This window comes from Haliotis rubra, unplaced genomic scaffold (assembly GCF_003918875.1).
Source record: "Haliotis rubra isolate DU_JTF1 unplaced genomic scaffold, ASM391887v1 Scf1324, whole genome shotgun sequence".
In the NCBI taxonomy this organism is placed as follows: Eukaryota; Metazoa; Mollusca; class Gastropoda; order Lepetellida; family Haliotidae; genus Haliotis; species Haliotis rubra.
Genome location: NW_025765253.1, coordinates 183,389 through 201,351, shown reverse-complemented (window position 1 = coordinate 201,351; position 17,963 = coordinate 183,389). Strand labels below are relative to the sequence as shown.

Below are 17,963 nucleotides of genomic sequence, written 5' to 3'. Positions count from 1 at the left end.
CTGGTATCTCCACAAGTCCACTACCTCCCAATACCCAATAGTTCCAACCGGCATAGAGACCTATTCTAACCTGGTATCTCCACAAGTCCACTACCTCCCAATACCCCAATAGTTACAACCCCACATAGAGACCTATTCTAACTTGGTATCTCCACAAGTCCACTACCTCCCAATACCCCAATAGTTCCAACCCATATACAGACCTATTCTAACCTGGTATCTCCACAAGTCCACTACCTCCCAATACCCCAATAGTTCCAACCGACATACAGACCTATTCTAACCTGGTATCTCCACAAGTCCACTACCTCCCAATACCCCAATAGTTCCAACCGACATAGAGACCTATTCTAACTTGGTATCTCCACAAGTCCACTACCTCCCAATACCCCAATAGTTACAACCCTACATAGAGACCTATTCTAACCTGGTATCTCCACAAGTCCACTACCTCCCAATACCCCAATAGATCCTACCGACATTAGAGACCTATTCTAACCTGGTATCTCCCACAAGTCCACTACCTCCCAATACCCCAATAGATCCAACCCCAGCATAGAGACCTATTCTAACCTGGTATCTCCACAAGTCCACTACCTCCCAATACCCAGATAGTTCCAACCCGACATAGAGACCTATTCTAACCTGGTATCTCCACAAGTCCACAAGCTCCCAATACCCCAATAGTTCCAACCCTAACATAGAGACCTATTCTTACCTGGTATCTCCACAAGTCCACTACCTCCCAATACCCCAATAGTTGCAACCACATAGAGACCTATTCTAACAGGTATCTCCCACAAGTCCACTACCTCCCAATACCCCAATAGTTACAACCCGGCATAGAGACCTATTCTAACCTGGTATCTCCACAAGTCCACTACCTCCCAATACCCCAATAGTTACAACCCAGACATAGAGACCTATTCTAACCTGGGTATCTCCACAAGTCCACTACCTCCCAAAACCCCAATAGTTCAACCAACATAGAGACCTATTCTAACCTGGTATCTCCACAAGTCCAATACCTCCCAATACCCCAATAGTTACAACCGACATAGAGACCTATTCTAACCTGGTATCTCCACAAGTCCACTACCTCCCAATACCCCAATAGTTGCAACCGACATAGAGACCTATTCTAACCTGGTATCTCCACAAGTCCACTACCTCCCAATACCCCAATAGTTACAACCCGGCATAGCGACCATTCATTCTAACTTGGTATCTCCACAAGTCCACTACCTCCCAATACCCCAATAGTTACAACCAGTGACATAGAGACCTATTCTAACCTGGTGTATCTCCACAAGTCCACTACCTCCCAATACCCCAATAGTTACAACCAGACATAGAGACCTATTCTAACCTGGTATCTCCACAAGTCCACAAGCTCCCAATACCCCAATAGTTCCAACCGACATAGAGACCTATTCTTACCTGGTATCTCCACAAGTCCACTACCTCCCAATACCCCAATAGTTGCAACCGACATAGAGACCTATTCTAACTTGGTATCTCCACAAGTCCACTACCTCCCAATACCCCAATAGTTACAACCGGCATAGCGACCTATTCTAACCTGGTATCTCCACAAGTCCACTACCTCCCAATACCCCAATAGTTACAACCGACATAGAGACCTATTCTAACCTGGTATCTCCACAAGTCCACTACCTCCCAAAACCCCAATAGTTCCAACCAACATAGAGACCTATTCTAACCTGGTATCTCCACAAGTCCAATACCTCCCAATACCCCAATAGTTACAACCGACATAGAGACCTATTCTAACCTGGTATCTCCACAAGTCCACTACCTCCCAATACCCCAATAGTTGCAACCGACATAGAGACCTATTCTAACCTGGTATCTCCACAAGTCCACTACCTCCCAATACCCCAATAGTTACAACCTGACATGTGACCTATTCTAACCTGGTATCTCCACAAGTCCACTACCTCCCAATACCCCAATAGTTACAACCGACATAGAGACCTATTCTAACCTGGTATCTCCACAAGTCCACTACCTCCCAAAACCCCAATAGTTCCAACCAACATAGAGACCTATTCTAACCTGGTATCTCCACAAGTCCACTACCTCCCAATACCCCAATAGTTACAACCGACATAGAGACCCATTCTAACCTGGTATCTCCACAAGTCCACTACCTCCCAATACCCCAATAGTTACAACCGACATAGAGACCTATTCTAACCTGGTATCTCCACAAGTCCACTACCTCCCAATACCCCAATAGATCCAACCGACATAGAGACCTATTCTAACCTGGTATCTCCACAAGTCCACTACCTCCCAATACCCCAATAGTTCCAACCGGCATAGAGACCTATTCTAACCTGGTATCTCCACAAGTCCACTACCTCCCAATACCCCAATAGTTACAACCGACATAGAGACCTATTCTAACTTGGTATCTCCACAAGTCCACTACCTCCCAATACCCCAATAGTTCCAACCGACATAGAGACCTATTCTAACCTGGTATCTCCACAAGTCCACTACCTCCCAATACCCCAATAGTTCCAACCGACATACAGACCTATTCTAACCTGGTATCTCCACAAGTCCACTACCTCCCAATACCCCAATAGTTCCAACCGACATAGAGACCTATTCTAACTTGGTATCTCCACAAGTCCACTACCTCCCAATACCCCAATAGTTACAACCGACATAGAGACCTATTCTAACCTGGTATCTCCACAAGTCCACTACCTCCCAATACCCCAATAGATCCAACCGACATAGAGACCTATTCTAACCTGGTATCTCCACAAGTCCACTACCTCCCAATACCCCAATAGATCCAACCGACATAGAGACCTATTCTAACCTGGTATCTCCACAAGTCCACTACCTCCCAATACCCAGATAGTTCCAACCCATAGACATAGAGACCTATTCTAACCTGGTATCTCCACAAGTCCACAAGCTCCCAATACCCCAATAGTTCCAACCGACATAGAGACCTATTCTTACCTGGTATCTCCACAAGTCCACTACCTCCCAATACCCCAATAGTTACAACCGACATAGAGACCTCTTCAAACCTGGTATCTCCACAAGTCCACTACCTCCCAATACCCCAATAGTTCCAACCGACATAGAGACCTATTCTAACCTGGTATCTCCACAAGTCCACTACCTCCCAATACCCCAATAGTTACAACCGACATACAGACCTATTCTAACCTGGTATCTCCACAAGTCCACTACCTCCCAATACCCCAATAGTTACAACCGACATACAGACCTATTCTAACCTGGTATCTCCACAAGTCCACTACCTCCCAATACCCCAATAGTTCCAACAGACATAGAGACCTATTCTAACCTGGTATCTCCACAAGTCCACTACCTCCCAATACCCCAATAGTTCCAACCGACATAGAGACCTATTTTAACCTGGTATCTCCATCATGTCAGCTAGCAATAAAAATATGCAGCAGAAGCATTGGTGATAGACACCTGGATCACATCCTGGAGCCTTATGAGAGAGTTACACATTACACATTCACCCTGTGACCTTATGGCCAGAGGTTAAACTACCAGTTTTTGCTGACTGACACCACAATTTTTCTTTAGGGGTCAGTCCACACAGTGGTTTCACTCGTTGTCTGTGCAATAAATTGTTAAATGCAATGAACATGATTATGAAGATCCTGTCAAAAGGATTAAAATGCACACTGAACATCACTATGAAGATCCCAATGACCGGATTAAAATACATATATTGCATTGCACCTGAGCATGAGCGAGTGAGTGAGTTTGGTTTTACGCCGCTGAATTATATATATTCAGAGACTAAGCGTTAGTCTAGGTCTGCCACAGAATCACTGGTCTGTGATATCAATCATCAGAATATACCTCAACATGACAGTCAAAAGTTCAGGGGTGTCTGGAGTCACTAAAATTTTAAGCGCTGACTGTCAGCAAAAGATTCACCAAATGTTTTAATCTTTAGCACCAGGGTCGACAAAAGCATCTTTGACATTAATACTTTGACATTAATTCATTTAACATTGAATATTCTTTCACATCAATACAAATTCCTGTACATAAAAAAAATATGTATCAATTGGTGGATTATTTTGTACAGGCTCAACCTTACTCATATAACTGTACCCAAACACCTTTAGCACAACAGTCCAACAATCACCGGATTACAAATAGTCACAAGTCACAAATGGAAAAAGTGCTCAGTCTATTCTCAACTTCTGACTCATGCAGCAGTCATCGGCATACATTATCATTATAACACAACCCTCAATATTCACATTAAGCCATTTGCTAGTCTGTCAGCTAGCCCAAGACTACTAAATTGTGCTCAGGACAAATAAATATGCAATGGATGCAGTTTTCACTTACTAACACCATTTGAAGGCTACAATTCTGATCCAGTCCAGCATTAATTTTGCTACAAACTGAACAAAACCAACACACAGTATAATCATAGAATTTTTTTGTCTTGTTAAAGCATAAATACCTACAATATCAGAGACTACTAAAAAAATCACTCCAGCAATCTGGACTAGTCTTTTTAAAAAAGACAATTTTTTTATAATTCAACAACAGCCAGAGATCACAAGTGATAACCTTCAAATGGTGCTTTTATTGACTGAATATTAATTTCATTTCAAGTATGTAACACCTCATAAACGACTTTTTATTCATCCAAGGCCTTGCACATCAGAGGGACCGCCTTAGGCTACGACAAGGATATCTATTGCGTGGAGCTGAGCAGTTATTTCCCACTGGGTAAGTGTACAAGTACACAAGCATGACTGGAGGACAGAAATAGACCGGGTTACACAGTCTACTGCCCACTAGTGAGTAACTGACAGCTTGAAACGCAATCTCATTCTTTTCTGACTACTCACTGAACTTGTGTACCATGTTTACTAATAACAGTTTAACAAATACTTTTACAAATTCACTGACCTGAAAGTTAAAAATTGACAGTTTAAAGTTTGTGTGGACAATTTTCTATTTAGTGAACATGAACTCTTGTTATTCCATGGAGAGACTTTTTAATATATTTTTTCAACCTTTTACTTTTCAAGGTTCACATGAGACCATAAACATTTACTTTCATCATTTTGCCTAAATTTGATGTCTATACTTGCACGCTTCATACTGTAGTGAGTGAGTGAGTGAGTGTGGTTTTTACACCACTTTTAGCAATATTACGTCAGAGGACACCAGAAATGGGCTTCACGCATTGTACCCATGTGGGGAATCGAACCCGGTCTTCAGCGTGTCAAGCGGTCGCTTTAAACATTAATCTTAAACTGCCCTTTCATACTGTATTTTTTTATAATTTTGGGGTATTTCTTATAGACAAGTCATTTGATTTAGCATTCATTCAGCGTATTCAGCATATGACTGACATCTGCTAAAATATTGTGGTACTTAGAAGGTGATCACAAACATTTTCTAAAAAATGTATCACAAATCATCAGGGATATAAAATATAATAATAATCACATCTATACGATTATTGATATGAAAGCTGTGTCACTGGTAATATGTCTTATGAACTAGTGTGATGAACAAAGTTTACATCTAATACCTGTGACACCTTCAAATTGGGGACATACCATGTAGGGTTTGAGAATGAATGTTGTGTAAGCACGAGTTATATTTCCACATGTGGTCAGTGTTGCAGAGAAGCTAATGAGGAATTTGTCACACCAGGCATAGCAGCAATATTCTCAGCAATTTCAATCAAAGAACTCTTTCAAGTATACAACCCGAGCTGCCGGTGTGGTACAGGTCAAGAGGCACACTACCATCCCATCCTACCGGGTACCCATTTAGTGAAGGGTGACTTGCCAATGGAGAGACAAGTTACTCTAAGCCCTTGAAACTCTGAAGCAGCGGAACAAAATCATCCATCCAAATACTGTCGCTCCATTTTGTACACTGGAGGGTCAGATCTTACACAAAAGGTATGACATATGTCAACCAAGCTCATGGACTGACAAAAAATAATCATTGAAAATCAGGAATATGAACATGATGAACCATCAACAACAGTAAAATGAGACAACACTGCACAGCATCTTAGATACTGGGCAACACGTTCAATGTGCCACTGAGACAAAGCACAATGTGTATTTCAAACACACTTACCTAAATTCTGCCGTGGCTTGAAAAGATTCTTGCTCCGTGATAGAAAAGACACAGAGAAAACCTTCCCCACTACGAAAGTAATTATCCCGAATTGCTGCGTAGTCTTCCTGTCCGGCAGTGTCTAGGATGTCAATCTGCACCTCCTCTCCATCCAGCACTACCTTCTTCCGATACGAGTCGGCTTTTGTTGGTTCGTAATCCTCTACAAACTGAAGAAAAGACAGAAAGATTTGAGTGAGTGAAACCACTTCTGAATGTGTCACAAGAGACGAGTATGAAGACACTTGCAGCAATATTCCAGCCGGATTCTTACACTCGGAGGACAATTGGCTTCACATCACAACCGACTAGTAAGCAGCCAGCAAGCACTAGAGCTGCCATTTGCTTTCCTTCATTAGAACTCATCTGTGCAGAATAATGCAAGCAAACTCCAAATTATGCTTATTAACGGTTTCATCCATGGGTTTAACTGCTTACAGAACAAAGTTATTTATGTCTGATCTTGAACACAATGCTAGAGACAATATCATAGTATCTGAAATAATTACACAAACCAGAAACAAAAATATTATTGGTCACCATACTCAAATCCATGAAAATAGAATTACCTCCCCTTTAAAAGAAAATCATGTCCAATTAGAATTGTAATGACTTACAATGCATCTTGTAATAGTTCAGGGAAACATCCTGACAGGAAATTTGGAAAAAGAAATAACTTTGTTCAAAATTGTGATATTTTTTTGCTAAAATTTGGGCTAACATTGTATATTGAGATTTATTCAATGTGTGAGTTTAGTTTTTTACCGCTTTTCGCAATATATCAGCAATATCACGACTCGGGACACCAGAAATTGGCTTCACACATTGTACCCATGTCAGGAATCGAACCCAGGTCTTCGGTGTGACGAGTGAACGCTTTAACCACAAGGCTACCCCACTGTCCCCTTATTCAATCAATACCACAACAGAAAGTATTAAAAAACACTACCAATTCGTTGGTCTTGTTATCAATGAAGTAAGGATAAACCACAATGCAATAAAATTAGTTATAGGTTACATATATTAAAAACTTGGCGAATTTTACAATTGCAAACAGGAATTTTTTAATAAAGGAATAAGGCAATTTTAAATTCAAAATTGTGATTTATTCATGAATAGGGAAATTATAAATTCCAAATCAGGAATTTTTAAATGACGTTTGCGACAGATTTAGAGGGAAATATCAGCCTCTGCTCAGGTGTACATAACCCCTGTACTTTCCTCTTGATTATCATTGTAATAGTTTAATGGCAAAATTCAACTCTTACCTCATCATACATGAACTGTAATGTTAATGCCGACTTTCCCACGCCTCCACTTCCAACCATGATGACTTTATGTATCACCGCTGGTTGCTGCGTTTTAGCCTTCGACATGATGTCTCGGTTGTCCCGGGTTTTCTTTGGCCAACAACTAAACATGATTGAAAATGGAGGACAATTAGACTTGTGAAATGTATGCAGGTCAGGACAGACGGACAGACTTTGGAGAACACCAGACAGCCCTACTGTGACAAATCCAGCATGATCTAATACACATTCTAGTATAAATAATGAGATAATTTTAGCTCCGCCGGTAGAGGCTGTCTTCCTGCAACTGGTTGTCACTGTAGGGAACGTAGGAGATGGTGCTAGACCTTTGGAGAAAATCAATAATCTGCAGGGCAACAATGCCAATATCTTTCTTCCACATGTAGGCTCAGTCACAAAGTGTCACATCGGCACTTCTGTGCAGAGTACCGAGCACTGTGTATTTCTGGAACCGGTAGCTATGACATAAGGCTTTGGCTCGTGGATATACCAATCATCTTGAACACGTTAAACAAACAGCTGTATTATAATGAGCCCAATTCATAATATTTGTACAAATATCATCAATAGAGAAGGATTTTCTTGAATGACAGTGAACTGATCATTATTACAAAGCTGGAGCCCCCATTTTACTGAAAAAAGGCAAAAATATTCATTTGATAGTGATACTACATGCCTAATGAGCAGTGATAACCTAAGAGAAAATTTAAAGATAACAAAAATCTAAAAAAACAAAAACAATGGAGAATTTTGTTGATCAGCCATTTTGAAGTAATGTTGCCGTCCATGTGCTATGATTTTCCATCTTGGTTCCACTCGGGTGCAGCATGACATCAACATTGAATCATTATTGATTTTCTAAGTGAGTCACATGGAAGACTTGGGTTGTATCATCACTAGGGCTGTAACGAATACACTATGTTGCGAATATGATACGTATCACGAATATTAGGTAACGAATACGAATAATTATTCATGAATACAATATTGTAGTTAATTGATTGATGCACAATATTGAATGCCCATGTTGACAGTGTTAATTTGTCTCAGCAATAACCAGTCATCTCAAGACACCTACATTTTGTATGTAATAGTTATAGTTGACAGTAACATGTCCGCCCTTGGCAAACTAACATGACTTGGGCTACTACAAGGCTAGTACATATTGCATTCTTGCATATCTCGTTTTGAAAAAGGACATAAGGGTTGAAGTAAAACACACTCCCTTATAAAAATTGTAAATATTCATGAATATTCGGTTCTTATGACCACGAATAACGAATTGAATTCATGAAGGGCTACGGTTCGATTCTTCGAATATGCGAGTGAATCGTTACAGCCTTAATCATCACCATCATTTAAACCACAACGACAATGTAACATACAGCAAGGGCTTCACCAACATGCTCGGATCTGTTGTTGCTGACACATATTGTTACAAATATCAGTGTTCAACAGTTTCATTGTTTCAAACTAAGTCAAGGGACCTACTCATGATCCTCCTGTTAAAAGTTACACATTTTGGATTCTCCAGAATCAAGTATCATACCAAGAGTGCACTTGTTCTTGGACCCTAAGGATTTTAATTAATTATTTTCTAACCCATCATAGTGAGGGAGTGAGTATGGTTTTACGCCGCTTTTAGCAATATTCCAGCAATATCACGGCGGGGGACACCAGAAATGGGCTTTACACATTGTGCCCATGTGCTAACCCATCATAACCCTGATGGTATCAGAGATTCATATTGCTGAAACTAAAATGACTGACACTCTGGGCCCCCATTAATATAATTTTTGGTTTGTTTGTTGTGTAACGCCACTCTCAGTAACATTCCAGCTATACAGAGGTACAGATAAGCTGCGTATCTGCGTAAATTACGCATATATTTATGTGAAAACTCAATTCCTATCAAGACTATTTCGTACAAGTACGCTTGAATTTTTGTAAATACTCAATAAATGTGACCATACATGCGTACACACAAATATGTGAAATCTAAGCTTGCGTACCGGTGGATAAATAGAATAACTGTGGTATAATGAGACATTCTGTTTCAGGACATGAACTTGGCAACTTGCAGTCTTTCTTATCGTTTCTCATATTACAGATCAAATATAAATAACAAACACTAACATTTAAACTTTATTGTATTTTTAAAATTAATGGAAAAAGCAAAATACCCAATTGAGTTTGAGTGAGATGAGTACAATTTATTTAGTTACTCAAAGGAAAATTAGGATGCCCAATTGGGATGAGCACAAGCGAGTACATAACTCAATGACCCCAAAAGTTATCTGTAGCTCTGGCTATATGATGGCAGTCTGTACATAATCGATTCTGGACCAGACAACCCAGTGATCAACAGCACAATAGGGATATGTCATGTCATCAAGCCTGATGCCGTTCTTTGCCTCTTAGGACAAGCATGAGTTGATGAAGATCAATTCCATCCCAGATCTTCACGTGTGGGCTGTGGGATGATTGAACTATTGCATTGTTAACATAATCCTTAACATTATTTATAGATCACCGCCATTCACCGGAATATTGACATCATTGGGAATTATCTCATGGAACGTCCATTTGTCCAAAGACACACTTTGTGTACGCTGACTGTACAAGAGTGAGTTTAATATTACGTCGCACCTAGCAATATCCCAGCTACATGGCAGTGGTCTGTAAATAATCGAGACTGGACCAGACAATCCAGTGATCGACAGCATGAGCATCGACCTACACAATTGGGACATGATGACATGTGTCAACCAAGTCAGCAAGCCTCACCACCCGATCCCGTTACAAGCATGGGTTACTGAAGATCAGTTCTAACCCGGACCTTCACGGCTTGTCTGTACATGAAGCCTAGTGTCTTGTATGATAGTAGGGTCATGAGAAGGACCCATTGACTTTCAGCCTTAATTTCAAACATTGATCAGCTTTCATAATTAAGGTTGGTCTTGGGGCCTTTGTGATTATCCCTTGCAGTACTGAATCCTCTCAATCTAACTTTTAACATGAGTCATGAAAAGGGTGGCTTGACTTTCATACTATACATCATCCACTGCTGATGATATATCAACATCATGTGACCACAGCAGTAGAAATCTGAACTGAATGATTCCCGTCAAAACAGAGCCAGCAGAGCATCATTGTTAGCGAGCTGTGTTATTGATGTTGTGACACAGAATCAATCTCCGACAACCGTGGAAAGGTAGTCAACCTCTAGCCATGGCCTGTGTGTAGGACATAGGACACTGTGTGAAAGTTGTTGATTTAGTACCATACACTAGTGTTGGGAATTAGTTAAAATCTCATAATTGATGATTGGTTTATTACAACCGATCAATCATCGAAAAAAATTGGTTAGCGTCATTAATGAAATTTGTTAATGCACATAAAAATAAGGAAAAAACATGGAGTTCTTTTGGGTTTTTTGGCAAAATTTCACATCTTTAAAGGATGACTAGTATGTCAGGAACATAAATTTCTTGGAGTCTATAAGATAAATTCAATCAAGACTTGAAACGAGCTTGTAGTGCTTATGAAATGTGATAGACAAAACCAACCTTGTGAAAAATATTGTTAATGAAAACAAGTCTTCCAGAATTGTTTGTGTTCGATTATGAGAAAACATGATCGATTGCTTGGTCGTTTAGTCACTGCGACCAATCTTCGATTATTTCAATTAATCGGACCACCACTACCATACACCATATTTGAGTGAGTGACATATTTCAATTTGATGAAAGAGGTAAGAAGACACTGGTTAAGCAATATACCAGCTATATGACGGCAATCTGTAAATAATCAAGTCTGGAACAGACAATCCAGTGATCAACGGCACTCTGACAAATAGCTATGTGGGCTTGGTTAAACCATGGTACAAGGGATTGATAGTGTGAGCATTATAGGTGTGAAGACACAGAGAGGTGGCAGTTCGATATGCATTACAGTATGAGTGTCATATGATTTGTATCCTGATAATGTACTTTCATTTGAAGAGTTCATATTCTCTCCTTTTCTGCAGGTGAATCAAAATTTCAGATCACAAAAATGGGATATTGTATAGGAGAGCTTGTGAGCAGTGTCCAGATTCTGCTATTACAGTCAGTCACAAACTACTCAAACTCTGAATGAACTGGTTCTTGTACACTTTCTGTTTTTCTTTAGATCATATCAATTAACTTGTAGTGTAATAAATTGTGTTGTATATTGCGATACCAGAGTTGTAACTCAGAGTAATATAGTGAGAACAGACTAACATCTTGCAGGTTTATGCATGATTGTTACGAGCCATTTATTTTATGGTGCGCCAACCGGACCCACCAGGTCATGGAATAGTGCGTCATGTTTTACTACTATGTTTCAATGGCGCATAGGTGCGGTCTAAAATAGACACTGCATCTAGTCTCTGAAATGATAATAATTAACTGAATGACAGGTTCTTAATGTTGATAAAATAAAATAAAAAGGAGCCCAGAGACTTTCTTCTGAAGCTGTGGTAACGCAGACTTGCCACAAATTCTTAGACTTGCCACACATCCCAGGGATTTGTTGTTGTTTAACATCACACTCAGCAATATTCCAGCTATATGGCGGGTCGCACATTCTAGACTTGCATGGGCTGTATTTGTCTCAGGATGTAACTGACAGGCTGTATCGTGAGCCTAGTACCATGATACAATACAGGGGTGGAAATAACTTTAAAATTGCTAGTGTACTCATGTACAGTGGCACATGTAAAATCACTTGCCCTGATAATTTTTCCACTATACCGGCCGTTTTCTTGTTGATTTTTCAATTAAACAACACAATTAACATTGGAATATAAACTGGACACCGGTACAGTGTGATATACAAATTTGCTTGCCCGACAGAAAAAAACACTGGACTCGGGCGTCAGGCAATGGGTTATTTCCACCCCTGCAATATCATTGCTGTATGTTACACTACTAGAGAGCACATGTGAAAGAACATACCACATCACAGTGTGTCAGCATGAGTCAAGAAAGAGATGCCAGTCACTTACACTTACCACCGTGTGAGCAAGGATTACACTGTAAGGTTATAATTACTTATCAATTAGCCAGGTGGCTTCAAGAACCTCCCCAGTGATCCTTCACCAAGTAGTGATGTTGGAAGGAGGTAATTGGCCGCTGGTCTGAGGCGGTTTGCCTGATTTGACGTTTCAGGTGAGGTGAAATAGATTTTAACATTGTATTCAAGTCATGTGACTATAATCTTCCAGCACCTAACAGGCACTACTAGGCACTATATAAATGAATTGTTATTATTATTATCATTATTACTTATATAGGTGCATGAATGTGTGAGTGAGTGAGTGAGTTTAACCCCGCACTCAGCAATATTCCAGCTATATGGCGACGGTCTGTAAAAATACGAGTCTGGACCAGACAATCCAGTGATCAACAGCATGAGTATTGATCTGCACAATTGGGAACCGATGACACGTGTCAAACAAGCCAGCGAGTCTGACCACCGATCCGGTTAGTTGCCTCTTACGACAAGCATGGGTTACTGAAGGCTCATTCTAACCCGGACCTTCACGGGTGCATGAATGTGTGTGAATCTTGGGCTCGCAATGTAGCATGATTTTTAAAGACTGTTATCGAGACTGTAAACTAATGCTCAGTCTCTGATTATATATCATGTTGATAGAAACAAGTACTTTCGTTTTAACCGCGAAGGAGCCCCAGTGAGACGGGGGATTCAGAACCTGAAGAAAACAAGACTTACTTCATTGAGGGATTTAGCATTACAGTGAGTGAGTGTGTTTAGTTTTACGCAGCACTCAGCAATATTCCAGCTATATGGCGGCGACCTGTAAATAATCGAGTCTGGACCAGACAAACCAGTGATCAACAGCATGAGCATCGATCTGCACAATTGGGAACCGATGACATGTGTCAGACATGTGTCAACCAAGTCAGTGAGTCTGACCACCCGATCCCGTTAGTCGCCTCTTACGACAAGCAAAGTCGCCTTTTATGGCAAGCATGGGTTGCTGAAGACCTATTCTACCCCGGATCTTCACGGGTCTTAGCATTGCAGAAAGGGCTTGGCAGAAGGGAAGATAATGTGATCCAAGGACTGTGAGACTGTAGACTAACGCTTAGTCTCTGAATATATATGTTGATAAAAACAAGTACTTTCGTTTTAACTACAAAGGAGCCCCAGTGAAATGGGAGATTCAGAACCTGAAGAAATCTAGACTTCTGTCATTTACATTATTGCAGAAAGGCTAGAAGAAGGTAAAATAATGCAGTTCATTGACTGTGAGACTGAGACTGATGTATGCATCATGAGATGTATAAGTATGTGCAGGGATAGAAATACTTTTTTTCTAAGTGTGCCTTAGGGCACCAGACAAATATTTGTGTGAAATCAAGTGTGCCCACATGTTTTAGAATAAATGACAATGATGATGGTCATTTGAAATCTATTGTTATTATGTTAAATAAAGAAAGGGGCTTATGAGCATTCAAATATGTATGGCATTATTCAATTTTTGCGAAAAATAATTGTTTTGGGGATTAATTGACTAAATGTGAGTTATGTCTAAAAAAATTACCGGGTAGGTGTGTCATAAGGGCCCGAATTTTTTTAGCCGTGTCATTTCAGTATTTACCGTGCCATGGCACGCTAATATATAGGTATTTCAACCCTGATGTGTGTCCGGTTTGTCATGACTTGCCAATGAGATGTAATCCTGATGTATGTGATGTCATCACTGAGCTAACAAGACAGAAGCCGTACTACAGCTTAATGACAGCGACCACTAGTAATCAAGCACTGACAAGATGGTCTGATGATCACTTATCCCAGTCTATATGATAAATGAGGCAGGAAAACCTCAAGTGATGCAGGTCGTGGGTAGATGTCATAGCCTATAATCATGGATTCAAATCTGTTAGGATAAGCTCATCCTGCCACAACTCAAGCATCTTCTGCTACTGGAATGAGTGCAGCCTTGCTCCAAGGATGTACTGAAAGCTGAGCCCATGGATGTATAGTAATTCTATCCTTCGAGGAGGCAAGTCTAGTTAAATGGACAGTAGCCTAAGGACCCCATCTCTTATTTACTATTTCTTTAGAAACTATCATTTAACAGGGCTCCAGATAAGGGCCGTATCGACGTATGTACGGATAAAAAATATGCACGATACGGTAGGAAAAAAATTAGAAAACGTAGCAGATACGCACCACAGAAATGGTGTACGGTCTTAGAATCATTTACAGACGTATTTCTCTGAAAAAGTATTGTTTTATTGTTTATTGACCTGTTTACACAAGAGCAGCAATGTTGTGGTGCATATATGAAACGAAACACAAGATTACTGATACTCCATTAAATTCCATTCAGTACTATAAATGTACACGTTTTCCATTACTCCTATATTTGGAAAATGAAGAGTACGTACTCCTGAAGTTGAAAAATTATCTGGAGCCCTGATTTAAACTATTAATTTTTACCTTAGAGACTTGTGTAAGTCTAGAGTGAGTGTGAGTTAGTGAGAGAGGTTTTACTTCGCTTTTATTCCAGCAATATCACGACGGGGGACACCAGAAATAGGCTTTACACATTGTACTCAGGTGGTGAATCAAGTCCAGGGCCCTGTCTCACAGAGCTCTTGTAGCGCTAAGACTCTTGTCAGTCAATGTTACAGAATAGGAAGTACCGGTATGAAGGCTACGAGAAAAGTTAAGAGATGTTAGGCTTACGAGAGCTTTGTGAAACGGGGTCCAGGTCTTCAGTGTGACGAGCTAACACTTAAACCACTAGGCCACCCCACCCCTCCGCTCCTTGCACTACTGGACCACATGCCCTGACTAGATCTACAGTTTCTACCAGAGTTTATATCTGCCTCATTGACATGGATCTTCACCTTGTTGTTATACCAGTAAGACAATACATGATCAATAACAGAGCTTTCCATATAGTCATATAACCCATGATAACATTCATCATGAGCTGGTATTTCAGGAAATAAATAAAATGAGCCTTCATCTTCACATTGCCTCATCGTACATTCACATAAATGTACTTGAGCTGAATTAAAACATCACAGCCTTATATTAGCATCATTTCCTAGATATTTTCAAATCATCCCTCATTCTGTAAGAGTGAGTGAGTGAGTTTAGTTTTACGCCCCACTCAGCAATATTCCAGCTATATGGCAGCGGTCTGTAAATAATCGAGTCTGGACCAGACAATCCAGTGATCAACAGCATGAGCATCGATCTGCGCAATTGGGAACCGATGACATGTGTCAACCAAGTCAGCGAGCCTGACCACCCGATCCCGTTAGTCGCCTCTTACGACAAGCATAGTCGCCTTGTGTGGCAAGCATGGGTTGCTGAAGACCTATTCTACCCCGGATCTTCACAGGTCCATTCTGTAAGAACAAAAACTGATGCACTAACCTGACCTGAGCCCAGTTTAATTCAAGATGATCACAGACTGGCAAAGTGCAATGCATGCAATTTGCTAAGTGGTTTTAACACCTATTTCACAAATATTTGACATGGACAAGAATGTACAAATAACCTTTTCCTGAAACCATGGGCATGAAAAGATGTCAAACAAGACTTTGAAAGGAGTAACATGTTGCCCTGGTTTCATTAAGAAAAATACACTGAATGAGTGAAAATTTCAATATATGCCACATCTAATACCTTCAGCAAATCTGATCACATCACTATTACAATATGAATAGTGAGTGAGTGGGTTTAGTTTAACGCTTTTTAGCAAATATTCCAGCAATATCAATGGCAGGGGACACCAGAAATGGGCTTCGCTCATTGTACCCATGTGGGGAATCGAACCAGGTCTTCAGCTGACAAGCAAACGCTTTAACCACTAGGCTACCCCACCACCCCAAAAATATGAATAGCATTGCTCTGGAGACTGGACACAGGAACTGTGTCAAGTAGAAAGGCTTCCCTTGACAAGAACATACTGAAAGAGTGAAAATTTCAACATGTCTAAAATGTCCACAGAAAACAACAAAACCATCACATCCTGATTAAAATATGAACAGCCTTGAATACCATCTGAAATGTTCAAAAATTTAGCTACTCATATGTTCACATATACATATCAGTCTGCAAAACAGGTACTCTAAAATAGTAAGACTGAATTAATACGACTGCCTTGGACAAATGTTAACCACTAATATGGAATGACATGTTCAAACTAATGATAGATAAATAATGATAACAAAACAAAACAATACACTCGGAAGTTGGATGGCAACCAATGTCCTCAGACATGAACAGGTTTTGAACCCCAGCAAGTCTAATAACCTGAAATGAATACATAAGGTGCAACAAGGCTCTGAATCAAACAGTTGATAACATTACTACAAAAAATAGTTATCATAAAAATATGATAACAACACAGACAGTGTGTTACTGATAGATATTTTGTGTGCTGGTGGGTCAAAATGAGCCGATGTCAGTAAGCTTATCAACATTGATGTTTCAGCTTTTGACTTCTTTGTGACCCAGTGATAGGCCAGCCCTACATCACTACTCTGCTAAACTGTGAAGACAACGCCCTGATTAACTGTGCTACATGCACTGCATGAACTAACGGTGTGCACGAATATCTTTTTGAGACCAGACACAACTGTCCGAAAGGCAAGATAGAAACTTCATCGTTGGGACAAAAGCTCCGATTCTGATGAAATATTCCATTGAAAAGTTGAACCGGTGTCCAAAACCGTTCGACGTGACCTACATAATCCTCTACATAACTTGTTGTATTGGCGACGTCAATAACTGTTTTGACAGTTAAGTAGCTGTCAGGTTTTTGTTTAAATCGAATCAGATTTAGTTACAGGTCCTGTTATTTTTTCCTGTCCCGTTCGAAACAGGAACTTGGCGAACGGCCCACGCAAAATTTTGACAGCACACTGACAATTCTTCGTAAAACGTAAAGAAAAAGGCAACTGATTGTATCTAATTAATCTAAAAAAATACTTACATGAAAATTGAACAGCCTCGTGACCTTTAAAGGCTGCTTATAACCAATGAGCGGTTTAAAATATCACTTAAGCGTACAACTCTTTTCATTAGACTTTAACTTTCCCGAAGTGGAAATGGCGAGCACTCTCCACTGAATGCTGGGACGGATCCTATATACCGCACGGCTATTTTTATCTATCGACTAATGCTAATAGGCGTCTGTTGTAAACACCGTATTTACATGACACAATTTCCCAGCTACAAGTGATATCATCTTGCTAAATAAAGTTATTAGTTGGATATGAATGCATAGAAGTGACCTGACGTTTATGTGCTACTTATGTTCAGATCTGAACGTATTTCTGCTACAAATTGGTCCAATTCAACCTATGGTGCGAAAACAATATTTATAAAACTATTTACATTTCCTGCCGAATGACGAATGCTCATTTTTCATAA

The 17,963-nt window shown here is 40.1% G+C and overlaps 1 protein-coding gene across 1 annotated transcript; it reads right to left on the bottom strand.

Moving 5' to 3' along the window:
• Positions 1-6,134: 6,134 nt before the first annotated feature.
• On the bottom strand, positions 6,135-17,661 carry LOC124267622 (ras-related protein O-RAL). The gene is made up of 3 exons (XM_046702584.1): positions 17,524-17,661; positions 7,470-7,614; positions 6,135-6,371 (listed from the first exon to the last, which is right to left on the bottom strand). Exons 2-3 carry the CDS (start codon positions 7,575-7,577, stop codon positions 6,159-6,161), a joined length of 321 nt encoding a protein of 106 aa, XP_046558540.1. The 5' UTR covers positions 7,578-7,614; positions 17,524-17,661; the 3' UTR covers positions 6,135-6,158.
• Between the last annotated feature and the right edge of the window lie 302 nt (positions 17,662-17,963).